The sequence below is a fragment of the Penicillium digitatum genome, chromosome 2 (assembly GCF_016767815.1).
Source record: "Penicillium digitatum chromosome 2, complete sequence".
Taxonomy (NCBI): Eukaryota; Fungi; Ascomycota; class Eurotiomycetes; order Eurotiales; family Aspergillaceae; genus Penicillium; species Penicillium digitatum.
This window is the reverse complement of record NC_089385.1, coordinates 2,029,022-2,056,485: the sequence shown is the minus strand read 5'-3', so window position 1 is coordinate 2,056,485 and position 27,464 is coordinate 2,029,022. Positions and strand designations below refer to the sequence as shown.

General features: G+C 47.7%; 3 protein-coding genes across 3 annotated transcripts; 2 read left to right on the top strand and 1 right to left on the bottom strand.

Annotated features, from left to right (window-relative positions):
• Nucleotides 1-108: 108 nt before the first annotated feature.
• Nucleotides 109-925, top strand: Pdw03_6791 (Phosphatase-like protein (PTPLA), putative; the record flags this gene model as incomplete). Its single annotated transcript, XM_014681182.1, has 3 exons — nt 109-593; nt 660-799; nt 852-925. 3 exons carry the CDS (start codon nt 109-111, stop codon nt 923-925), a joined length of 699 nt encoding a protein of 232 aa, XP_014536668.1.
• Nucleotides 926-2,188: 1,263 nt separating this feature from the next.
• Nucleotides 2,189-2,517, bottom strand: Pdw03_6790 (Glucose-repressible protein Grg1; the record flags this gene model as incomplete). Its single annotated transcript, XM_014681183.1, has 3 exons — nt 2,189-2,205; nt 2,262-2,445; nt 2,503-2,517. The coding sequence occupies 3 exons, from the start codon at nt 2,515-2,517 to the stop codon at nt 2,189-2,191; spliced, it is 216 nt and encodes a 71-aa protein (XP_014536669.1).
• A 3,577-nt stretch (nt 2,518-6,094) lies between these two features.
• Nucleotides 6,095-27,399, top strand: Pdw03_6789 (acetyl-CoA synthetase-like protein; the record flags this gene model as incomplete). Its single annotated transcript, XM_014681184.1, has 3 exons — nt 6,095-15,562; nt 15,612-23,543; nt 23,599-27,399. 3 exons carry the CDS (start codon nt 6,095-6,097, stop codon nt 27,397-27,399), a joined length of 21,201 nt encoding a protein of 7,066 aa, XP_014536670.1.
• Nucleotides 27,400-27,464: the final 65 nt, after the last annotated feature.

Here is a 27,464-nt window from a genome sequence, read left to right as displayed (position 1 = left end):
TTTTTTGTTGATTGCGAGCTTCCCAACCAAATTTCCAGCTCCTCCGTCCAGGACAACACCATCAACAATTGCCTCCACGAGTTCGACCAGAAGCTATTCCGGTCAAAGATGGCCTCCACCAAAACATCAAGCGCCCCGCGCTCCGGCTCCTCGGGCCTAACAAAAGCCTACCTCTTCACCTACAACACCCTCAATTTCCTCGCCTGGGGCACCTGTGTCGTCTACACAGCCTCCCTCCTCCCAGACCATGTCTCGACCAAAACTCTTCCGAAGGTCTTCGGCCAGACTTTCTCTCCGTTATTGCTGGCCACGCAGTCCCTCGCTTTGTTAGAAGTCGTACACAGCGTGTTAGGCCTCGTGCGCGCGCCGTTCATGACAACTGCCATGCAGGTTTCTAGCCGGCTGCTGCTGGTGTGGGGGATTATGGCACAGTTTGGTGGGGAGATTGTTGGTGCTGGGCGGAATACCCAGTTGGGTGATTATGCGTATCTGGGATGTGTTTTTGCTTGGGGCATTACGGAGGTTATCCGCTATGGATTCTTTGCTATTACCTTGTCTGGGAACTCGGTTCCGAGCTGGTGGACGTGGTTACGGTAAGTCTTAGTTTTGGCCCGTGCGTGACTAATGTTCAATGAGCTGACGAGTTTCGCATTGACTAGATACAACACTTTCTACATCTTCTACCCCATTGGCATCTCTAGCGAGTGCACGCTTATCTTCCATGCCCTTGGTCCTGCCGGCGAGCTGAACCCGCTTTTCCGTTACCTGCTGATTGCGATTCTCGTGATCTACGTGCCTGGTAGGTTTTACTTTTACAGTGTCCATAGCATCGGTTACTGACTACCTGCCAGGATCTTATGTCCTATACACGCACATGATTTCCCAAAGACGCAAGATCATGCGCGGCAAGAAGAGAGCTGACTAGACATCTCAGTCACGTGCAGCATGATTAAGGTTTGAATGAGTGGGAAACGAAAAGACGACCTAGATGTTTAGCCAGCTTGAAATTCAAAAAGAGCATAAGGGTCCTTCATAACTATGATCCCGCAGAGTGGGGACTAGCTTTACTTCTGTTTTCAATGTTAACAATATTCATCTTCTGGCTAGACATGACCCTTATTTCAACAATTATCAATAAAATCTCTTTTTGGCTGAAGAATTTTTCACACCTGTAAGCTGCTATATCTTTGGAGCGGGCGGTCTCCGGAACGTCCTCTGTACGTAAAGAACCCCGGGTGTTTTTCCAACTCAAGATGAAGCCAGCAATTTCGAATCAAATCTCGTCCCTAGGTGAACTCAACCCACGATCCTCGAGACACTTTAATCCTGGTACGACGCGCCCTGCTTTGTGTCCAGTGTGGCAAGTGCTGGTGGCTGCAGATCTCGTTGCTCTATTCAATCTGGACCAGAAATGATCGAAACGAATCGGAAACCCCAGAAACATGCTTTCTGCCAGAATGCAGCTTCTAATCTCAATGCAATTGCATGCATCCTACCTCTGTCAAAACAACGAATAACTATCCTTCCACGCTAGGCCCCATAAAATATAGCAAGTTTGATACAACTTTGGTATAGTATATACAATGAAAATTTATTCCTCCAAGTTAGGTTAACGCCAGACAAGCATATTTGGGATGCAGAGAACGATAAAGGTCACAGATTGGGGTGGGTTCCTACGAGCTTAGCAAGGAGCACAAAATGGTCAAGGTTTATTCGACGAGATTAATTCTTTCATACTCTGGAACAGAGATTAAACAACAACTAGGACCTGTGAATTTGCCATGTTGCTATGTTCTAGTTTACAGAATGATCTTCAGACCTCATGTGACATCATGTGCGAAATCAACCAGATAAAACCAATTCCTGGATTTCCAAAATCCCAAAAATTGCTTTCTGGACTTACCGATGGTTCCCATAATATATTTGAAGTGACACTTAATTTATATCAAGTGATCATGGCAAGTGATTTAGATGTTACACTATGTAGATGAGAATGATCTTTGAAGTAAAGCAAAGCAACTCTACATGCAGTATTCAGGATGCCCAAGTTGAAGTTACAAAACAATTCTTGGCGTGAGGTCATTGGAAAATAGTGTACAAGTAGAGAACAGTTTCTTCCTGTCACCTGAGTGCCAGCAAGAATGGTATCTCATTATCCCATATCAATCGATTGTTCGTAAGGACCCAATTAGTGCTTAGTGGCCTCTGCATATCATTAGCATTGATTCCCTGCCCAAATTGTTTTAACTAGACAAACTTACCCTTGTGGACATCAGCCTTGGTGTTGTGGGATGTCTCGTCCTTTTTGTCGACAACGGCATCCTTTGCGGCGCTAGCTCGGCTGCCCAAGCTGGCATCAGAGTCCTTGGCGACATGCTTGTTGGTCTCCTTTGATGCCTGTGCAGCACCACCCTGAAGGGTCTCCGAAACGTAGTTGACGGCGTTCTGACGTTAAATGTTAGCACTTGAAGACAAGAGACGTTGAGACATAATTGTGCGAACCTTGGCGGTCTCCATAATGTTGTAGTTCAAAGAGTCTGAAAATGATTTTTGGAGCTTTCAACAATTTGATGATTTGAAAGTTTGTAGATGGTATGATGAGCATAGGGAAAGGGGAAGGGGATTCTTATAGTAAATGGCAGAGCGTTTGGTAGCAATGGGCTGACGTCATCAACCAAACAGGAATCAACCAAACAGGAGTCAACCAGCTTAGTGATGTAACAAAATGATGATTTACTTGTTCTTGCATGTATGACGAAGGAAAATATCCCATGGCTGTAGTCAATTTTGTGCAAGTTCCTTGGAAGTAAGTGTAGGGGACCCTATGGTTGAACTTAAAACCAAGAACTTGTTTTCTACCAAAAACAGATCTGATGGATTGTGCATAGGGTACATTTTGACCTCATTATGTTGTAATAAGTCAGTCTCTGTGCTTTGAGAACCTCGGCTATAGCAATCTGATCGATATAGCGAGAATCCTAAATTGAGATATCATCCAGAAACGAGCATAAAATCTCTTGTGGCGGTATTCTTATTAAAATACTCCTACAATTCCTAAATTCCTCCATAAACTCATGTATACATGTCTCTATAGTTGTTCACGCAAAGAGATAATAAAGCTATGTCATCGCCCTTCTTGGCAACACAACACAAGCAAATTCCCCTGGCATGATATTTTTATTTTCTGATATCTTACAAAAGTTGGGGAAGTTTAAGCATGGAAGTAGCCTAGCCCAAAAGTGAAGCCTAAATGATCGAAAGGCAAAGCAACAAGAATGTTCACTTTGATGGTTCGTCAAGGAGTCGAATTTGCATCTCATACCTATGCACCCTCTTCTCGTTGACAACATCAAACTACTAACATAAATTTTTAATTAGGCCGAGATGACATAAAGAAGGTCTATTGAAAGGTTAAATAGCTCTTAGCTTCGTTCTTTTCTATGCCATGTTATAGCTAGAAGGAGAAAAATCATTTGAACATACGTAGCATCTACAAAGTTCACAGGGAAGCGAAAAGTTAAATTTTTAATTGTTTGCTTAGGCCATTTTCAGACCTCTCTTTGCTCCATTTCTAGCCTTTATTTCTTTATCTCAATGAAAATTTGCGGACAAGAGCAGAGCAAGACATAGATAGATAGATCTTTAGGTGTACATAGAAATGTGAGAGTGGAGATACGTTGTTCAAGAAACTAGAAGTTGTAAGACTTTCAAATCTAACACAACTTTAAAACTATGAACAAAAGAGCGCAGAGGCTACACAGGAGCCAAATCGAACGTATTTAGTGGGCGAATATCAACAAATTCTACACGTACATAACAATCTCAAAGCAATCTGTCGAAACCAGTGGTGCAATACATGTGTCAGGGTGCGGGCTGGCAGGACGGTATGATAGGAGATGACTGGTAGGAACAGGTCATAACAGATCAGATTCCACTTGACAGGTACAGACAGGGGCAGGCTATTATACAAGACTAGACTTCTGCAAAGCTCGAAAAGCTCGAAACCCGACCCGACTCGACCCTCAAAAGGGTCGGGTTTCGAGCTTTTCGAGCTTTGCGGAAGTCTACTATCGTGGCAGAGTGTGAAACGCTAAGAAAGTTGATGTGAACTTGAAAATGATCGCTGAGTGAGAATTATCGTTGAGTGGGGCGCACCAATGCACGAAGGTGTGTTGGGCGCTTGGCACGATTATTAAGTATCTCGGGAGTTACTTAGTTCAGGTGAAATCAATAAAAAGATCATCCGAGAAAGTGAAGGAATTAGTAGTTCTTAAAGCTCTAAATAGCTTTAAAACTAGGGGGTATATCAAAACTAATATAAATTGTTTATTACAGCTAGTCAGCTTTATCCGCATAAATTAGAACAGGGGCGGGATGTTTAATTTTCTTCAGTTAGAGAACTCCAAGTATTTTTCATGCCCTATCTATTTGTACAGTGTTGAGACCATAAACATCTGTCAGCTTGTTTTCGAGTTCTCCGGGTAATCCCTCATATCTCCTTGTAAATGCCGACAAGTGCTTCTCTTTCTATGGGAGCTGCATCTCCATCACCAAAAGTGCTAAACTGACCGTCAGCATTGGCCAACAGAGTTCCAACCCCATCACTGATGCCTCATTTATAAGCGGTAATCATGGGGTTGGAATCGCCAGGCAAATTTCTGAATTGGGATGCAACGAAGGTTACGGTATGAACCAGCCCGATCCGCCCATATCCGGGCCAGTGAGTGTTACCAGTATCTGGAGGGTGGTAATTGGTTGTTCTGCAGTAGTCACGGAGTAAGAATCTCTTCCGGCCCCGGTGATGATGATGTAGAGTATGCCCCAATGTGTCACGCAAACAGGGCCTCGTGGCTTGCCAAGTTCAAATGTAATTTCTAAGTTTGGGGGCGAAGAACTTTCGTAGACGCCTACATCGAGGTATTTTTTGAGGGTTTTGCGTGTGTTCAGTTGCCCTGCGCCACGTTCTTGAATTTGGATCCTCTAGTGCAATCATTCAAGCTTGTGGGTTCGGCTCGGCGCGGCCGCTTCGGCCCCCACACCCATAATTTGAGATCCAGTCTCAAACTTATGGGAATGATCTGCGGCTTGAGTTAGAGCGATCCTGGGGTCTTGGGGGCTATGGGGTAAGCTTATGTGCTTCTCCAAATAATTATCAATTCGTGCAACCCTCCAATTTCAAATTTCTTCGATTTTTCAGCCTTACAACTACCTCATTGCCTCGTTGCCTCATTGCCTCATTTCCGGTTTCTATTGATCTTCCAAAAATTAAAATTATCCTAAATTCATCCAAGACTATGAAACGACATCCTAAATTTGCTTTAGAGATGATCATCATAGTCCTATTTGTTAGAAGCCTCATAATCACGTTACGTACCGACTGCACGTTGCCTGATGTGCCCGGAGAACTAAGCCTCCGCTCTTAGGTCTGTTTGTCTTACTCGAAAGGCTACCAAATGACATCGAATCCTGTCGAATGCTAGTCTAGACTTTTGTTGAGGTAGTATCAGATTGTTGCGAGATCCACAGTGGAGCTTAAAGCACGCGAAAAGCACAGAAAGGGCTTTGAAGGTTCATATGCTTTGTTTGGATTTTGGATTTTTTTTTTTTGAGTCTTCGAATCTTCCTGAAGGTTGTTTCAAGATATCTATGTATAATCAGATGACGGAGAGCAAACTTTGGAGAGATTTCGTCAGAAACGACGCCTCGCACTACGAGCGGTTTTTAGAAACGATGACCCTGATCTGCAGGGGGATTTGGCCCCTTGGCACATGTTCGCTGGGGAAAACGTGCTTTGGCGCTGTAAGATTCAGATGCAGCATTTAGTTGATCATTTTTGGTTGGGTGCTTTCTGACACACTTGAAGGTGATTATACTCGGCCCAAGATGACGAATTCGTTGCCAGTAGGGGGAGTCTGGCCATAATGGCGTTTTACTAGCATAGTTACAGTTTTGGTACTATAGCTGGCACAGCTTTATACATTCCGCTGGTGCCCTGCCCAAACATCTTAAAACGAGAAGAGTCCACAGATTACCATAAATTGCTTCATAACAATCTATTCATCAATTCCTCAAACGAACAATAGACCGGATCAAAATGCAATCTCCCAATGATCTTACTAAATCAGCAACCATGCAAGATATTCATCAAATTTGGTCTTGGAATGCTACCGTGCCTGAGGCCGGTGAGACATGCATTCACACACTCATCACCGACAAAGCTCTCCAGCAGCCAGATGCACTTGCCGTCGACGCTTGGGACGGGAAGTGGACGTATGGTGAGCTTGAAGATACTTCAACCAAACTGGCGTTGCGTTTGCTTGACCTTGGAGTTGGCTCTGGAACCAATGTTGCCATTTGTTTTGAAAAGTCGAAGTATACACCTCTGGCTATGCTGGCCGTCATGAAGGCCGGTGGAGCCTCCATTGCACTCGATCCAAGCCAGCCACAGACACGATTACAGTCTATCACCAACCAGGTCGACCCTACAGTGATACTATGCTCCACGACCAAGAGCCAGTTGGCCAAGTCAATTATCACCGAGTCTGCAGTAGCATTGACAATTGATGAAAAATCTCTATCCGAAATGAACAGCGAGCCGGACTCGGTCGCCCGTCTCCCTGAAGTCAGTCTAGACAACAATCTCTATGTGGTCTTTACCTCTGGAAGTACAGGGACTCCCAAGGGCGTCGTCGTCACACATCTCAATTATTCCAGTGCCATTCTTCACCAACAAGAAGCGCATGGCTTCAAGTCCACTTCAAGAGTGTATGACTTTGCTTCGTATGCTTTTGATGTGTGTTGGTCAAACCTCATCCACACCCTCACCATCGGCGCCTGTCTGTGCATTCCATCAGAGCAGGACCGCAAGGACAATCTTGTCGAGTCCATACGCTCACTGTGTGCTACACATGTTGATGTGACTCCGTCGGTTGCTCGCCTTATCCCTGATTCCTTGCTCTGCAATATTGAAACACTTGTTTTAGGTGGCGAAAAGCTGTCTGCGGAGCTGGCCAGACATTTGTCGTCACTAGTAACGTTGAAAAATCCGTATGGACCGAGCGAATGTACGCCTACATCAACTATCGCTACAATTCGGCCGGATGACGATGATTCGAAAATTAGCAGCATTGGCCGAGGCTTGGGTGTCAACACCTGGGTTGTCGACAGTGAGAATGAAGAGATTTTGGTGCCTATTGGACAGATTGGAGAGCTATTACTTGAAGGGTATCTGCTTGGCAATGGCTACCTGAACGACCAGACCAAGACCACTGCGGCCTTTGTCAACGATCCGCCTTTTCTGCTCAATGGCGGCGATGGACCTGGGCAGCCTGGGAGGCGCGGGCGTCTCTACAAGACCGGCGACCTGGTCCGTTACGACAAAGACGGTAACTTGACTTTCATTGGCCGTAAGGACACGCAAGTCAAGATCAACGGCCAAAGAGTTGAGCTGGGTGATATTGAGCATCACATTCACCGCCACACACCACAGGGTATCGTATCTGTGGGACAAATTGCAGTAGAAATTATTTCACCAAAGACTGGTTCCAATGCTGTTCTGGCAGCATTTCTCGAGGTTGATCTTGGTGCAGAGGATGTGGGAACAGAGGAACAGTTGTTCTCAAAAACCGAGAAGATGATGTCTAACTTGAGAAGCAATCTTGCTCGAGATGTCCCTTCATATATGCTTCCTGCTGTATTCATTCCGGTGAGGAACTTCCCATTGTCTCCGACAGGCAAGACAGACCGGCGCCAACTGCGGGCAATTGGTGAAACAATGGACTTGACTGCCTTAGCAGGCTTTGGCGCAGCACCTAATGAGGCTCATACCCCTCTCACTCTGCGAGAGAAACAGTTGAGAAGACTATGGGGCTCTGTCCTCCGGGTTGACGAAAGCCTTATTGCTCTCGACGATAATTTTTTGCAAAGAGCCTGCAACTCAGATGCAGCTATGAAACTCGTCACTGCAGCTCAAAGAGAAGGATTGTCCCTGAGCGTGGCCATCGTGTTGAAGTATCCGCTCCTTCAGGAAATGGCACAGGTAGTTGAAACAGTGGAGCAAGAACAGACACAGGAAATTATGCCATTTGAGCTTCTGAGCAATGATGTTGACCTTGATCTAGCTCTCAGAGAGGCTGCAGCATCGTGCAATGTACAACAGAATCAAATTCACGAAATGTATCCCTGCAATCCGCTACAGGAAGGCATGATCTCCCTTTCCGCTAAACGCGAGGGTGATTACATCATGCAGTATACGCTGGAGCTACACCATCAATGCGACATAGAGCGCCTAGGTAAAGCCTGGGCGACAGTTGTTGCTACGACGCCCATTTTGAGAACACGAATTGTCGACATCACTAGCCAGGGGTTGGTACAGGCTGTTCTAAACGAGCAGTGGTCAAGTTCGTCGATCCAAAGGAGGACCCTGAGCCAGGCGAGAGACCACAAGCATCAATTCGGGCTAGGCATGCCATTAGGCAGATTTGAGATTGTCACCGGCGACTCGTCTGATTATAAATACTACTTCGTCTGGACACTGCACCATGCCATGTATGACGGGTGGTCACTTCAGCTTCTACTGAAAAAACTCGAGAACGAGTACGCCGGAAAGGCAGACGCGCAGTCAAACTCACCCGACTTTAAACGGTTTATCAGGCATGTTTCAACGAGGAATAGCGAGAAGACTCATTCGTTCTGGGCCGAACAGTTCCAAGACGTCGAAGCCCAGATCTTTCCGAGCTTGCCATCTGTCGACTACCAGCCTAGATCAGACAAACTGTACACCCACTCTGTGGACGGAATAAAATGGCCAAAAAATGGAATCACCCCATCGACGACAATTCGTGCGGCTTACTCTATCTTGATATCCAGTCTCACCAACAGCCCAGATGTTGTCTTTGGTAGTATAACGACGGGCAGACAAGCCGCCGTGGATGCAGTTGAAGAGCTAATTGCACCAACTATAGCCACCGTACCTGTCCGCGTTTCGATCGACAGCAAAGACGACTTGGGACAGTTCTTACAGCGAATTCAATCTCAGGCCGCAGATATGATTGAGTTTGAGCAGACTGGGTTGCATCAAATTCGACGTATCAATGCAGATGCGGAGCTAGCATGCCAGTTTCAGACACTGCTTGTTGTTCAGCCCACTGAGGGCTCGGCTACAGCACCGAGCGACATTTTTATCAATATTGCCGACGACATAAGGAAAGGAGATGGAAACAGCGCCGCAGAGCTGGGGACTTACTCCTTAACTATGGAGTGTCTGCTGAATAAAAATGGCCTTGACCTCCACATGAACTATTGTTCCGCGGTCATATCGGAACATCAAGTGCGCCGTTTGTCACAGCAGTTTGAGCATGTCCTTGGTCAAATATGTCATCTGACGGAGATAATTCACAGACAGAGAACCACACTTGAATCGCTGCGGCAGCCAACAACGGAAACTGAGCGGCAGATGCAGCGAATCTGGGCACAGGTACTCAACCATGATCAAGCATTGATTGGGCTAGATTACAACTTTTTCCAACTCGGCGGCGACTCGATTGCTGCCATGCAAGTTGTGACAGAAGCTCGCAAGCTTGGCTTGAGACTGGCTGTGTCAGACATATTCCGTCGCCCAAAATTGCAAGACGTTGCAAAGAAGGCTTGTGAGAGTGGCTTGCACTTTTATGGAGAAGAGCAGCTCATGAAAGACTCAGAAATCCGAGTTAATGGAGACACCGAGCACACTAAGCTACCCGATGATGTCAAGGCAGTCGCTGGCGACGAACCGCAGCAAGTCATGATATGGGAGGGAATGTTCGATAAGGAGGTCTATGGAATTATTGATGACGTCCAATTGGAGAAGATCGGGCGCGACTTCATCGGAAGGACGTCCATGTACAATGGCAACCAAATGGACAATGTCGAATTGAACGAGTGGCTTGAAGACACTATTGCCACAATACGCAGTAGCGGATCGACAGCCAATATACTCGAGCTGGGGTCCGGCAGTGGAATGATCTTATTCAATCTTGCCAACGGCCTACATAGTTATGTTGGACTTGACCCGTCAGAAAAAGCCGTGGACTTCGTTTGTTCCACAGTTAAATCCATTCCTCAGTTGGCCGAGCGTGTCTATAATATAAAGGGAACAGCAGACAACATCAACAGCCTAGGCGTACCCATCTCTGCTAACATGGTCATCGTGAACTCTGTCGCCCAGTACTTTCCCAGTCTAGACTATCTGCTTAAAATAATCGATGACCTAGTTCAGCTGAAAACAGCCCGCACGATCTTTTTCGGCGACATTCGCTCCTATGCGCTGTTTCGAGAGTTCCAGGTTACCAGGGCGCTGCATGTTGCAGGAGATGCTGCAACCGAGGACGAGATCAGACAGATGATGGTCAGCAAGGACCAAGTCGAGCTGGAATTGCTGGTAGATCCTGCTTTTTTTACATCCTTAGTCGACCGGTTCCCTGGAATCGTCGAACATGTGGAGATTCTTCCAAAAAGAATGAAGTCGACGAACGAGCTGAGTGCCTATCGATATGCAGCCGTCGTGCATCTGAAAGACTTGAGCCAAACGGCTCAGCCATTACAAGTCTACGATATTCAGAAAGAGAGCTGGATCGACTATTCCGGGCGTCAGCTCAATCGTCAGTCGCTGTTACAACTTGTACAAGATTCCTTCTTCCGAGACCCGTCCCCTTCATTGGTTGTGGCCGTATGCAATATACCCTACAGCATGACAGTTTACGAGAGGCACGTGATTGAATGGCTTGATAGTGGCCTCACTGCCGGTCCCGATGCTGAGAACTGGCTCTCTTCTATCCGCCAAACGTCACAAGAATGCTCGTCACTTTCGGCTTTCGATCTGCAACAAATAGCTGAACAGACAGGATGGCAAGTGGAGATCAGCTGGAGCCGACAATTTTCTCAGCGCGGTGGCTTGGATGCCATATTCCACCGACGCCATTCAAGAGAAGACGGAACCAGCAGGACTTTGTTCAACTTCCCCACAGATTATCAAGGACGGCCATCTCAATCGTTGAGTAATTGGCCTTTGCAGCGCAAGCAACAGGGAGAAGAAAAGCAAATTACTTTAGGAGATGTTTCCACTGTCTGCAAAGAGGACTTGCATGACATCTGGACTTGGAATGAAGTTCTCCCAGGCGTCCTCGAGGCCTGTGTCCACGACCTCATCTCGGACACAGTAAGAGCTCAGCCTCAATCCCCTGCTATTTGTGCTTGGGACGGTGAGTGGAGTTACATCGAGCTTGATGATTTGTCTAGCCGCCTTGCACACGCGCTTGCTCCGTTTGGTGTTACCAACACGGTTGTACCTATATGCTTTGAAAAGTCAAAATGGACACCGGTGGCAATGCTGGCTGTGATGAAGGCTGGGGCAGCGTCAATCACCCTCGATGCCTCTCAGCCTCTGGGAAGATTACGGTCCATCATCTCCCAGACTGACCCTCGAGTGATTTTGTCGTCGGCGTCTAAGCAGGACTTGGCTGTCCAACTTACTCGAGCTCCAAACCTTGTTCTTGACCAACACTCCATTTCTACTATGCACATCACCGCCGAGCCTCTCCCCACTGTCGACCCCTCCAGCAAACTATATATTGTTTTCACATCTGGCACCACGGGTGTTCCAAAGGGCGCTATTATCACACACTCGAATTTTAGCAGTGCCATCCGATACCAACAAGACGCTCATGGCTTCAAATCGACATCTCGGATTTATGACTTTGCCTCATACGCGTTTGACGTTAGCTGGTCTAACTTCATACATGCACTTACTATTGGTGCCTGCTTGTGTATTCCGTCAGATGAGGACCGTCGTGATGACTTGGCCGGATCGTTGGAGAGGCTCGGCGCTACCCATGCTGACATGACGCCTTCCGCAGCCAGCTTGCTCCCAGAAAAGTCATTCAAAAGGCTTGAGACGGTTGTACTCGGAGGTGAGAAGCTTTCTGTTGAGAGCGCACAGCGCTGGAGCTCACTGGTCAGCCTCAAGAACCCATACGGTCCCAGTGAATGCACCCCCACGGCTACCATTGCGACAATAACACCCACAGATAAGTACAAATCTAGTATAGGAAGAGGAATGGGTCTAAATACATGGATTGTGGATACTGTTAGAGGCTCTTTAGTTCCAGTCGGCGGAGTTGGAGAGCTCCTGCTCGAGGGGCCTCTCGTTGGCGCTGGATACCTCGGCGATGACAGGAAGACAGCCGCTTCCTTTGTGCAAGACCCTCAGTTCCTTTTGCAAATATGCCCTCAAGGTCAAGCAAGACATACCAGAATGTATAAGACTGGCGATCTGGTTCATTACAACCCGGATGGAAGTCTTAGTTTCGTTGGGCGCAAGGACGCTCAGGTCAAGATTCATGGCCAGCGTGTCGAGTTGACCGAGATTGAGAGCCACATTCGTCGCACCTCTAAGACTATCCAGGTGGCTATTTTATTTACCAAGTCAGGGCTTTGTGCGAATAGGGTAGTTGCATTTGTCTGCATCCAGGGAACTGGCCAAACTCAGACAGCCGCCGATCAAATTCGACTCGTCGATCCCAAGTATTCGACCCATGTTACGGCTTACACCGAGTCCGCAAAGTCTAGTCTCAGCGACACTCTACCTGCTTATATGATTCCCTCAATTTGGATTCCACTCCAGCATGTTCCGTTGTCAACGTCTGGGAAGCTCGATTACAAAGCTTTGAAATCATGGCTTGATAGCATGGATGCCAAGACGTTTTCCAATATTATAACTGCGTCTGATGGCGACGTGGAGCTTCGCAAGGCTGAGACAGAATTGGAACAGGCCATATTAGAGGCCTGCGCTACAATTCTCAACATTACAGCGTCGAAGGTGAACCTGGATCGGTCGTTCATTGCGAATGGCGGTGATTCCATCTCCGCCATGAGGCTCGTTGCTCACTGTCGCGCGGACAACGTCGTATTTTCAGTGGCTGCATTGTTAAAGAGCAAAACTTTGGCCTCTGTGGCCTCAACCTCAAAAATCAAATCATCTTCCAACGTGTTGGGCTTCTATGAAGAGAAAAGTGACTCTTTTGCGTTGTCGCCGATTCAACGGTGGTTCTTTGAGCAAGGTCTCTTCAAGAGATCCAATGAAAACTTTGACAATCAAGGATTTTATCTCAAAGTTAAACGCCCAATATTGACACAGCATATTGACTCGGCGATTTCCGAAGTTGTTCAGCATCACTCTATGTTGAGAGCTCGCTTTCATCGGAACGGCGACGAGTGGACCCAAAAAACGCTCAAGCCCGACACCAGTGGTTTATATCACTTTGGTGTCCATCACATGTGCTTTGCAGCTGATATAGAGCGACTAGCTCTATCACGTCACCGGATTCTCGACATCGAAGAGGGGCCAGTATTCTCTGCTGACGTTTGCCACAATGCGTTTGGAGAACAGTACCTGATCCTGATTGCTCACCATCTTGTTGTTGATTTAGTCTCGTGGCGTGTCATCCTGGAGGACATAGAATCTCTACTCGGTGGTAATCACTTGCAACCAAGTTTTTCATTTCAAGTCTGGAATGATATGCAAATTGAGCGAGCGAAGGAATCGAGCTTCCTTGATCCTGAAAATGTTCTTTCGACCACTGGAATCAACAACAACCTTGAATTCTGGCAAGCCACAGCAGAAACCAAGAACACTGTCGAAGATCATCTAAAGTACTGTACCAAGATCGAGAGCAAAATCACAGAGCTCATACTCAAAGACGCAAATTATCCGTTCAACACTGAACCTGTGGACCTCCTTCTTGCGGCTGTATGGCAAGCATTCTTCAAGACGTTCCCCCAAAGAGACGGTCTCACTATTTTTATTGAGGGACATGGTCGCGAGCCGTGGTCCTCAGATATTGATCTTTCCCGCACTGTCGGCTGGTTTACTACCATCAGCCCCATCCATGTGTTAAAGAGCGACGTACACCAGTCTGTCGCGAGTCTAGTACGCTTTGTCAAAGATGCGCGGCGGCTCCTGCCTGCAAATGGCTGGGCTTACTTTGCTTCTCGATATCTCAATGAATCGGGAAAGTCAGCATTCAAATCGCACGACTCTATTATGGAAATAACCTTTAACTATCACGGCCAATTTCAACAGCTGGAGAACGAGAAGGCGATGTTTGAAAATGTTACGCTCAATGGAGTCTACGAGCAAGGATCAGCTCTTCCCGCCTCTTCCTTGATTGCTGTCGAAGTCTCGATAGATCGCGGGCAGGTCACCTTCGACATTTCTGCCAACCGCTACATCAATCACCAGGATTGTATTTCAAATTGGGTCAAAGCAATTTCACAGTCATTGAAGACCATTTGCAACGAGCTTGTGTCTACAGAAATCTCACATCGCACCCTTTGCGACTATGAATTTCTGAGCCTCGGGTACACGGAGCTGAATCGATTACAGGAGAGGGTCATCCCAGAAATCGAGAAGCTAAATAATTCCACAGTAGAAAACGTTTACCGCTGTCTTCCCACAGTTGATGGTATTCTGATCAGCCAGTTCAAAGACCCAGAATCGTATAAAACAGTGCAACTTTTCGAGATAACTTCCCACATCGACGACCAAATCGACATGGAGCGTCTTTCTCTGGCATGGCAAAAAGTGGTTGCCAATCAACCTGCTCTACGAACCGTCTTTATCCCCGGCATGGACAAAGCCGCTGCATTTAATCAAGTTGTTCTGACTCAGTACCACGCCGAGCTCATCATCCTGCATACTGCCAGCGACGATCACACCGAAACTTTGGAGATGTTCAAGAATCTATCCCCAATCAATTATCAGAGCTTCAAGCCACCTCATAGAGCCGCGATGTGTCGAATCTCACCTAGTCGAGTAATCTGCCAGTTTGAGATGAGTCATGCCATCACAGACGGTGCATCGACATCTATTCTAGCCAATGATCTTCTCCAGACATACAACGGCAACTTGATGCCACTAAATCTCATGGACACAGCATATGAGTTTGCTCGGACCCAATTAACTTCCTCTTTTGGGGAAAAACTGTCATACTGGAAGAAAAAGCTTTCTGGAATGGATCCCTGCCACTTTCCCAAAATATCTGGTGCTTCTACACAAGGCACAGGTACATCCGTTTGCAAAATTCGTGGCTCTCTGTACAGCAAAATCCAGGATTACTGCAATTCAGTAGAAGTCACGACGGCCAGTTTATTTCAGACCATATGGGCACTTTCTGTGGCCGCCTATACCGGCAACGACTCAGCGTGCTTTGGGTATCTAGCATCTGGCCGCGACTTGCCTATTGCTGGCATCGATAAATCTATCGGTGCATTTACAAATATGTTGATTTGTCGAGTCAATATAAACCGAGAAACTGAAATACTTCAATTTGTCCAGACTATTCATGATCAAGTTGTGCGAGATCTGGAGCACCAGCACTGCTCACTAGCAAGCATCCAGCATGAACTAGGCATGGATTCCGATAACTCTCTTTTCAACTCCATAATATCATATCAGAAGCAGGACGATGAGCCAGTAGGAGACGAGGGTTTAGTCATCAAGGCCTTGGATGGAGAGGATCCCACCGAGGTACGTTGTATCGCTTATTAAATTATTTACGGGATCTGACAAATCCTAGTACGACATTGTGTTGAATATTGGGCACGCTACCGACCACATCGAAATTGTTTTTGACTATAGCCACGCCTGTCTTTCAAGCATCCAGGCAGAGAGCGTACTTTCACTCATGAAATCTACAGCTGCCGCTCTAGTTCAGCATGATTCGGGAGATAATCAGACTTTAGGAAGCGTCAACATGGTCAGCACTGAAGATATATCTGAAATATGGCAATGGAACTCAGACGTGCCAGTAACTGTCGACGATTGTGTGCATCATATCATCACGCGGACTTGTCATGAACGCCCCCAAGCTCAGGCAATCTGTGCATGGAATGGTGATTGGACCTATGCTGAACTCGAGAAGCTGTCAGATAGACTTGCTCACCTTCTAGTCTCCTATGGTGTTGGCCCTGAAGTGGTTGTCCCGCTTTGCTTCGAAAAGTCAAAGTGGACACCCATAGCAATGATGGCTGTCATGAAGGCAGGAGGCGCATCTGTTGCCATGGACTCAACCCAACCAGAGGAACGCCTACGAGCAATCGTGAATCAAGTGAAATCACCTATCATCTTGTCATCATTTGTCAACGAACAGCTTGCAAGCCGACTAATCAGTGAGCTTCCAAGCCCCACCAAAGTCCTCACAATAAGCGACAAAGAATTGGAAATGTTGAATGTTCCGAGTGGAAGCCAACTTCCCCATGTCAAGCCCAGTGATACGCTCTATGTGGTATTCACATCCGGTAGTACAGGGGTGCCAAAGGGAGTGGCAGTTACTCACTCCAACATTGCCAGTGCGATCAAACACCAGCGACACTCGCTTGGATTTACTTCTGAATCTAGGATTTTCGACTTTTCTTCCTATATGTTTGATGTTGTCTGGTGCAACTTACTACAGGGTCTTTCTGCTGGAAGCTGCGTTTGCATCCCGAGTGACAATGAAAAAAAGACTGACTTTATGGCCGCTATCGTTAGGATGAGGGCAAACATTGTCATATTGACACCTTCTGCTATCCGTGGCCTGAAGCTTGATGCTCTGAACAACTTATGCAACCTCCACTTCATCGGCGAACCTTTACATATTGACACTTTCAGATCAGTTGATGAAAGTGTCACGATATCCAACCTATATGGCCCCACTGAATGTACAACATTCAGCACAGTACAAATCAGCTGCGGCAGACAGCATCAGTCAATCACAATTGGCAAGGGAGCGGGTCTCAATACCTGGGTCGCGGACATAGCCACTGGTACGGCGCTTGTACCAATTGGAAGTGCGGGAGAGCTTCTACTTGAAGGCCCATTAGTCGCGGCCGGTTACCGGGATGATGCTGTCAAAACCGCTGCGGCGTTCGTGGATGACCCGCCATTTCTTCTGCGTGGATCGGTGGGCCACCCAGGCAGACGTGGCCGCCTATACAAAACCGGAGATATTGTTCGGTATAACTCGAACGGTACTTTGACTTTCCTTGGCCGAAAGGATTCGCAAGTCAAGATCAACGGACAGCGAGTTGAGTTCGGTGATATTGAGTCTCACATTAACGGGTCGCTGCTACCGGACTTCAGTGAAGGTCAAGCTTTAGTCGAGTTTGTGACACCGCAAGGAAGCTCACGTCCAATGCTTGTAGCTTTTGTTTACTTTGGAGCTGCTGTCACTGAGGGCATGGATGAGGCCGATCTTCTAAGCCTAGCCAAGCGCACAGCCATATCACTGGATGAGAGACTTGCTGCTCGAATTCCTGCATTCATGATACCATCTGCGTATTTTCCACTGCAGAAAATTGCTGTCACAGCGACAGGCAAAACAGACCGCCGTCGTTTACGCGAGATAGCCAAAGATGTTACCTGGGACCAGCTCATTGCAACCAACTCCCACAGTTCTGATCGTTGTCAACCTGGCACAGAGATGGAGATACAGCTGCAGATCCTATGGGAGAATGTCCTAGGAGTTGAAAGCAGTTTGATCGGTGCACACGACAACTTCATGCGCGTCGGTGGTGATTCTGTGGGCGCAATACGCCTAGCGAGCTCTGCCCGGGAACTTGGTTTCACGCTGAACGTGGCAGATATTCTCAAGAACCCGAAACTAAGTGATATGGCAAAACTTATGATCCGAACAGAGCCGTCGCAGGATCTTTCGATCAAGGAATTCTCTCTCCTCAAACCTGGCTCTGATGTCGACTGGGCCGTTGCAGAGACATCCGCTTTATGTGGCGTGGATGGTAACCAAGTTGAAGACTTGTATCCTTGCACACCCCTGCAAGAGGGTTTGCTGGCGCTGACAACAAAGCGCCCCGGCGACTACATCATCCGGTGCATTTTGGAACTGAAGAGATCAACAGACGTCAAAAAATTCTGCGCCGCTTGGGAGGCGGTGTTGGAGAGCACCCCAATACTACGAACTCGAATTATAGACATTGCGGAACAAGGTTTGGTGCAAGCCGTCATCAAACAACCAGCACAGTGGACATCGGCAGAAGCATCCAGACTGGTAGACTTCTTGGCTGCTGATGATGAGAAGACTACTGGTCTGGGTATGCCGTTGGTGCGATTCGGACTGGTGCAGGAGACGAACAAGCACTTTTTTGTTTTGACTTTGCATCATGCAGTATACGATGGCTGGGCGCTGAATCTGGTCTTCGAAAAGCTTGAAAATTTTTATGCTGAGTCTTCCAGACATGAAAGCTCGGATTTCAGACACTTCGTCAAGCACATTTCAAGTCTCAACAACGACGCGGCTGCCAGGTTTTGGAAAGACCAGCTCCAAGGCTCAGAGGCACCCACTTTTCCCTCCTTACCAACTGCCATGTTCGCATCCAAGTCTGAAAAGACCATTTCGCACACAGTTGAAGAGTTGCAGTGGCCCAAGACTGATGTCACTGCTTTTACATTGGTGCGTGCGGCACTATCACTCCTAACGGCGGCCTACACCAATTCAGAAGACGTTTGCTTTGGCGTGACTTCCAACGGTCGGCAGGTTGGGCTCCCTGGAGTAGAAAGAATGATTGGTCCGACTATTGCGACAGTGCCAGTTCGTGTTCGCATTGACCGCGAGCAGCGTCTCCACGCATTCCTCACACAGATACAGCATCAGTCCATTGACATGATAGCGTTTGAACAGTTTGGTCTGCAGCAAATACGGAAGTCAAGTCCTGACGCCGAACGGGCCTGTGACTTCCAGACACTTCTCATTGTCCAGCCGACAGAAGAGACAGCCCAGTGGCAGAGCGATATAATTGCCCGTGATATCGGAGAAGGAGCTGGTAATTCTACGGGCAATCAAGAAGTTGGAACATATGCCCTTACTCTCGAATGCCATCTCGGACCCGAAAAATTGCTCATAAAGGCCAACTTTGATTCCAATGTAATCGATGAACTACAGGTCAAGCGATTTACAAAGCAGTTTGAGCACGTGCTTCGTCAAATATGCTGCTCCGGCAGTGACCTTGCCGTTTCTGATATTGATACCACCAGCAAACAAGACATGGAAGATATTTGGGAGTGGAATGCCGTAGTCCCCCAGTCAGTCAATACGCCTGTTCATGAGCTCATCTCCGCTGCGACACGCAGACTGCCGCATGTGCAAGCTGTATGCGCATGGGACGGCAACTGGACTTACCGTCAACTGGATGACCTGTCAAATTATGTTGCACACCACCTCGTCACCCTTGGTGTTGGCTCTCAGGACATCGTACCGCTGTTGTTCGAGAAGTCCAAGTGGATGCCGATCGCGATGCTTGGTGTTATGAAGGCAGGAGCTGCGTCCGTGGCTGTCGATACCAGTCAGCCCAAAGACCGACTTCGCATGATTATCGACCAAGCAAATCCCAGAGTCGCGCTAAGCTCTGCTGATAAATTGCCTCTTGTCCAGAGTCTGACAAAGGCGCAAAGCTTCGTTGTCGATGGTCAAGGTATTGACTGCTTATCAAAAACTAGCCTTGATTGTACACTTCCAGTTGTCGATCCATCCAGCAGACTATATTTGGTCTTCACCTCTGGTAGTACGGGTGTTCCGAAGGGTGTCATAATTCGACATTGCAATTTTGCCAGTGCAATAAAACATCAGAAAGAAGTTCAAGGCATCCTTCCAACCTCGCGTGTCTATGACTTTGCCTCATATGCATTTGACGTCGCATGGGCCAATGCGCTACTGACCTTTGAGAGCGGTGCTTGTCTCTGTATCCCATCCGATGCTGACAGAAAAGATAATCTAAACGGTTCAATTGCGCAACTCAAGCCAACTCACGCCGACCTTACGCCTTCAGCAGCACTAGTTCTATCCAAAGAGTCACTCCAACAGCTCGATACCCTCACTTTAGGCGGCGAGCGTCTCCTAGCGGAGTACGCAACAAAGTGGTCCCAGTTTGTGACAGTCAAAAACTCATACGGACCAAGCGAGTGTACCCCAACTGCCACATTTACCGATGGCATTGGGCGTGGACACGATCTTGGTGCTAGCATTGGTAAGCCTGCTGGTCTCAACACTTGGGTTGTTGATCCTATGACGGGGCAGTCGCTCGTTCCCATTGGAAGCGTTGGCGAGCTGTTTTTGGAGGGGCCGCTTGTCGGTGCTGGCTATCTTGGTGATGCAAAGAAAACTAATGCTGCTTTTATCCATGACCCATCATTTTTGCTCCGCGGCAACGTTGTCGGGCAACCTGGGCGACGCGGCACGCTGTACAAGACGGGTGACATTGTGCGATACAACTCAGATGGCAGTCTCACTTTTGTTTGTCGGAAAGATACACAGATCAAGATCAATGGCCAGAGAGTAGAGCTTGCTGAGATTGAGAGTCATATGGCTCGATACACAGCGACCCGACAAGTGGCTACCCTACTGCCTAGCACTGGCCTCTGCGCAAGCAAGCTGGTGGCTATGATCAGCTTCACAGATGTGCACTATGATGTTAATGAGGACCTCGCCGAAAACAAGATTGAGCTGGCATCTTCGAAACATGATCAACTCATCAATGAGCACATTGAGACCCTTCAATCGTTCTTGCGCGGGTCTTTGCCACAGTATATGATTCCATCTCTGTGGGTAGTCTTATACAACCTCCCTATGACAGCATCGGGAAAGCAAGACAATAAGGCACTCAAATCCTGGCTGGAAAAGATAGATGAAACGGTCTTTTCCAAAATCAATAATGCGAACGGCAGCGATATTTTCCGAAAACCAGACACAGAAGCCGAAAGAGCTCTCAGCAAGACATGCAGTATTGTCCTTAATATGCCCGTCGACAAGATCAATCTCGATAAATCTTTTATTGCGAATGGTGGAGATTCCATTTCAGCCATGAGGCTTGCATCCCACTACAGAACTGCGGGTATTTCCGTCTCAGTCGCAACACTCCTTCAAAGTAAAACCCTCGCGGATTTCGCAACATTTTCGGTCGCAACAGCCATTACTGGAGTCAGCCAGGAAGAGCATCCTGACGTTCCTTTCGAACTATCACCCATCCAGCAGTGGTTCTTTGACCAATCGCCATTTGTGAGCCAGCAGAAGCATGACAGATTCTACAACCAAGGATTCTATGTGAGACTCAGACGCACAGTGGGAATCAATGATCTAGAATCAGCATTTCTTTCTCTAGTCAATCAGCACGCGATGTTACGCTCGCGATTCCAGAATTATGGGGGCAAATGGAAGCAAATGATCCTCAGTCGCAGCAAACGAGCTCTTCAATTGAACATATCGCAGCACCTGTCCATGAGCGAGATTGCATCGTTAGCTCAAGAGCGGCACCGACAGATTGACATAGAAAAAGGTCCTGTCTTCTCGGTTGATATTTGCTTACTAGGCCAGCAGCAGCATCTGGTCATGATAGCTCATCATTTGGTTACTGATTTGGTCTCCTGGCGGGTTATCTTGGATGATCTGGAAACAATTCTCAACGGCCATTCCCTAACGGCCGCTCTACCCTTCCAAGTGTGGAGCAAGCTGCAAGCTGAGCGGGCTGCATCTTCCACTCTAAAGCCTCACAACTTGCTGTCGACTGACGGCGTCCATAATAATCTCGAGTTTTGGAAGTATACGCACGACACTCCCAACTGCTTAGCAGACCACAGGCTCCGATCGGTTACCATTGATCGAGAAACCACGGCTGTACTACTGGGCGAGGCAAACAAAGCCATGAACACAGAGCCAGTGGAGATCCTTTTATCGGCTGTTTGGGATGCATTCCTTCGGACGTTTCCCCAGCGCAACAGCCTGACCATATTCAACGAAGGCCATGGTCGCGAAACCTGGTCTGACGAAATTGACTTGTCGAGCACTGTTGGATGGTTTACCACACTCAGTCCTATCAACATCTATAGAACTAATGCCACCAACGAGACTGACATGGTACGGCTCGTCAAGGATGCCCGCCGCAGCCTTCCCGCGAACGGCTGGTCTTACTTCACCTCCCGATACCTGAACCCCGACGGGCAAAGAGCTTTTGATAGCCATAACACAGTGTCTGAAGTTGTTTTCAATTACCATGGCCAATTCCAACAACTAGAAAGTCATCAAGCTCTTTTTGAAGACATTGATCTTGTCGGTGTACGTGAGCAAGGTCGCTTAATATCTGCAGGGTCTTTGTTTAACATTGAGGTTGCCATTGAAGCAATGCAAGCGCACTTTGAATTCTCTGTCAATCAAAATATCGCTCATCAGAGCTTAATTGACCAGTGGATTGACCAGATTCAGCCCTCTTTGGAAAGGATTTGCCTCGTCCTTCTCGAGGCCAACCCAACGCATACGCTGTGTGACTTCAAGTTTATCAGTCTCGACTACCAGCGCCTTGACGATCTTACCAGTCGACTACTTCCGGAAATCGAATCAATCAACCATTCAACTGTTGAGGAGATTTTCTCGTGCTCTCCGATTGTCGATGGAATGCTTCTCAGTCAGATAAAGCAGCCAGAATCATACAAGACACTTCAGCAATACGAGGTGTTGTCGTCTCATGACCACCCTATCTGTCTGGACACCCTCAAAATTGCTTGGCAAAAGATAATTTCTCGCCAGCCTGCCCTGAGGACAGTCTTCACCGCTGGCCTTGACGGCTCTACCGCCTTTTACCAGGCCCTTCTCAAAGAGCACGCCGGGGATGTTATCGTGGTTGAGGCTAAAACTAAAGAGGAAGCCCTGAAAACCTTTTCCAGGCTTCCGAAACTCGATTACCAACAGGCCAAACCTCCTCATCGCCTCACTCTTTGTCAAACGTCGGATGACAAAGTCTTTTGTCAGATAGAAATGAGCCATGCTATTACTGATGGTGCCTCTTCCAGCATTTTGATCAAGGATCTGATTAACGCTTATGGTGATAACCTGTCGTCAACAGACCTTGTCAAAACAACACGCGAATTTGCTAGCCACTTGCTGGCTAAGCCACAGTCTCAAAAGATTTCGTATTGGAACACAAAACTCAAGGGCCTTGAACCTTGCCGCTTTCCGTCCCTATCGGACCTGCGTCGGGAGAAGCACGAGTTTAGCTCAGAGATTGGGGTCATTGTCGAAGACAAGATGTTTGCGCAGATTCAAAACTACTGTATCAATAACCAGGTCACGCCAGCAAGTCTCCTCAAGAGCGCCTGGGCTTTGACACTCTCCACCTACGTACAAAATCAATCTGTCTGTTTTGGCTACCTGGCATCTGGTCGAGACCTCCCAATCGCCGGAATGGACGAATCTGTCGGCGCTTACACTAACATCATGGTATGCCGTGCCGATTTGGATTGGCAACAGCCTAATGTGGCATTCGTGCGACAATTTCAGCATCAACTTATGCAGGACTTGAGCTTCCAACATATATCGCTTGCTAGCATTCAACACGAGCTTGGACTGGCGTCCGATCAGCAGCTTTTCAACTCTATTGTCTCTTTTCAGAAGTCAGAAGACGATAATGAACAATCAGCAGAGGATGGTAAAATTCGATTCAAGAATATTGATGGTTTGGACCCAACAGAAGTCAGTGCCTTGTTGAGCATGAAAGTGTGTACATTTGGACTGATGTTTTTTTTAGTACGACATCGTATTGGGTATCAACCAACGAAGCAGCTCCATCGAAATTGACCTTGAATTCTCACACAGCTGTCTCACTAGTAATCAGGCAAAGCGCGTTCTCGGGCATCTGGAGTCAAACATTGCCGCTATTCTTCACAATGAGCCACCTGCTCTGATCGGCCCCCAAGATGAGCTAGATATTTGGAGCTGGAACTCCACTGTTCCTGACATGGTCAAAATCTGCGTTCACGATCTGATCTCCGAGGTAGTATTCCGCCAGCCTGATGCGCCAGCTGTTTGCTCATGGGACGGCGATTTCACGTATGCGGAGCTGGATAGTTTTGCAACGCGCCTTGCCAATAGCCTCGGCAAGATGGGCATCGGAAGAGGCAGCATCGTCCCGATATGTTTTGAAAAGTCAAAATGGACACCAGTTGCCATGCTAGCAGTTATGAAAACAGGTGCAGCCTCTGTTACGATGGATGCTAGCCAGCCTGAAGAACGGCTCCGGTCTATTGTTGCACAGGTAGATGCTAAACTTGTGATCTCTTCGACATTGAAGGTTGAGCTAGCAGCTAGGCTCACAGCGACTACCGTCTTGGTTATAGACAGATCCAGCATGGAGGCGATGGCTGATAATACGCCGCTGGCTGCAGTTGATCCCACAAACATTATTTACATTGTCTTCACATCAGGGAGCACTGGCACGCCAAAAGGTGTCATCATCACACATACCAACTATAGCAGCGCCATCAAGTACCAGCAGAGTGAACACGGCTTCAAGTCATCCTCTAGAGTCTTTGACTTTGCTTCTTATGCGTTCGATGTCAGCTGGTCTAACTTCTTGCACACCTTGACCATCGGGGCCTGCTTATGTATTCCTTCTGATGATGATCGTAAAAATGATCCAGTGGGCGCAATTGACCGCTTACGGTGTACACACGTTGATATGACCCCCTCGGCCGCAAGCGTCTTACCTGCCAGTACGTTGGCTAAATTGGATACCATTGTTCTGGGAGGCGAGAAGCTCTCGCTTGAACATGCCCAACGCTGGTCCGCCCTGACAAGCGTGCGTAATCCGTACGGACCTTCCGAATGCACACCGACGTCGACAATTACCGAGATCAATTCTGCGGAAATAAGCAAGGGCAAAGTGAGCATCGGCAAAGGAGTGGGACTCAATACATGGATTGTTGATCCTGCTACTGCACAACATTTAATGCCAATTGGCATCCCTGGGGAGTTATTGCTCGAAGGTCCGCTTGTTGGTGCTGGCTATCTCGGAGACCCTGTCAAAACCGCCTCGGCATTTATTGAAGATCCAGAATTCCTAGTCAAAGGCGCTGGTCCAGGAATTCCAGGTCGCCGTGGTCGTCTGTACAGGACGGGTGATCTAGTCACTTATAATACCGATGGTAGCTTGTCATTTGTGGGCCGAAGGGACACTCAAATCAAAATAAACGGGCAACGCGTGGAATTAGGCGACATCGAGTCGCACGTTTCTGCAAACCTGGTGAGTCATGACAGTGCTCAGGTTGCGGTCGAGGTTGTGTCGCCCCAAGCTAGCTCCAACAGCATACTTGTCGCCTTCGTGAGCTTTGACGACCTGAAGTCTATCAACCTGAATGATGAAGAGCTTCTTGCCCGCACGAAAGCGGCGACCGAGGGAATTAGGGATAAACTCGTGACACAAATCCCATCTTATATGGTTCCTTCGGTCTACATCCCTGTTGCTGTTTTCCCCACAACAGCTACTGGGAAGACTGATCGGCGCCGACTCCGTGAAATGGCCTCAAGCCTTACCCTGGAGCAGCTTACCTCAATCAACCCAGCTCAACAGCAATACCAACCCCCCACTACTCCTTTGGAAGTGGCGCTTCGGGAGCTGTGGATCTCAGTTCTCAAATTAGGATCGCGAAAGATTAGCACTGCAGACAATTTTCTCGAACTCGGTGGAGATTCCATCGATGCTATGAGGCTGGTAGGCACGGCCCGTGACCACGGACTATCGCTTTCCGTTGTAGACATTTTCAAGTATCCTAAGTTCAGCGACATGGCGGCTTTGCTTCGTTCTTTGGATAAGCCGCAGTCAGAAGAGCCAGAGGTATTTCAACCCACTTCGCTTCTGTCCAAAGATCACAACAAAGACCAGATACTGTCTCGACTCGTTGATTTTGGTATTGAACTGGGTAATGTTGAAGACATCCTCCCTGTCACGGATCATCAAGCTCGTTCCATCGCGATGACTCACTCCGCATCCCGCGACTTGCTACTCTATCACACTTTAGATGGCAAGGGCGTGCCAAATATGCGCAAGATGAGAGCAGTGTGCGATGAGCTCGTCAATAGATATGATCTCATGCGAACCCTTTTCATCGCGTATAAAGACAGCTTCTTGCAGGTCGTGCTGAAGGCCTTTCCTGTGGATATAACCGTCTTGACAAGTGAGAATGCCAGCCTAGAAGAATGCACAGAAGAGCTACGACTACGTGACAGGGACGATGAGCTCCTTTATGGCTCGCTCCTGACAAAGATTGCTATTTTGCATCAAATACGCGACAACGAATACCGTCTTGTGGTCCGCATGTCCCATGCTCAACACGACGGGATGAGTTTGATGAAAATGTGGAACGCTTTCGAAGAAATGTACGGTGACGGAAGTGACGACTCATTCCACATTCCTTCGGACACTAGCTTTCAAGAAAAGTCCAAGGCTAGTTTCTCCAACTACATGCATGCTGTGGCTGGTACAAGCCTGGAGCAAGCTAAGTCTCACTGGCGCAGACTCCTCAACGGCTCTAGCATGACGAACCTCAAGCCCCATGCTTCACATGCCCTGACCTTTGGCGAAGGACCATGCGTCACCAGACATGTTCCTAAGAGCATTGCTCAAGGTACTGGATTTACATTTTCTACTGTACTGAAAGCTGCTTGGGCGTACGTTCTGGCAAAACACCTTGCCAATGACGACGTGGTTTTCTGTAACCTCACTCACGGTCGGGGCTTGCCCGGGACACAAGATGTCTTTGGAGCCTGCGTGAACATCATTCCTACTCGAGTATCATTTACCGACGGATGGACTGTTTACGACCTTCTCAGTGCATTGAACACGCAACAGATTGCGAACATGGAGCACGAGAATATAGGCACACGCCAAATTGTCCGTGGCTGTACTACATGGCCGAAGTGGACATATGCAGGATCCATCGTTTATCACCATGACTTTGACGATGGCGAACATATTGCTCATGGCCGCAGTATGCACGTTGAGCAGGAGCTAGATCTGTCTCACGGAAAAGTGGACATGACCGACGTTCATATCACTTCTAAGCCCGATAACAACATGTTCCAAATTGAGCTGGACTTCGCACCTGGCGTGGTATCTGAGCGGGACGCCGAACTGCTGACTGCGAAACTGACGGACACTATCATTGTTTTTTGCAATTTCATGGACATGCCTTTGTTATCTCCCAACGAAATCAGAGATCTGCGGACAACCACATTGCTGCCCTCAGAGAAGCCTCTCAGTGCAATCCCAACAAATGAACAGTTAATATTTGCTAGCATTAGCCCGACTGAAATGGAATGGGCGCTTGAGAGTGCGTGGAGTGACACTTTTAATTGCAGCCTTAGTCCTCAGTTGAAAGCTGGCGAGACAATATTTGATCTTGGTGGTGATTTGGTGAGCGCTAGTCTGATATCAGCTCACATGGAGAGGCAAGGATATGTCCTTAGTGTTGAGGATGTCTTGGGGAATCCGACTTGGTTCTCCCAACTGACGCTATTGACGAAGCGCTCTCTTCGGGATGTTGATGTCTGATGAACAAGAATGCTATACATTTAGTCTGTCATTACCATTTGGTATCATCACTCAGTACTTCGGCG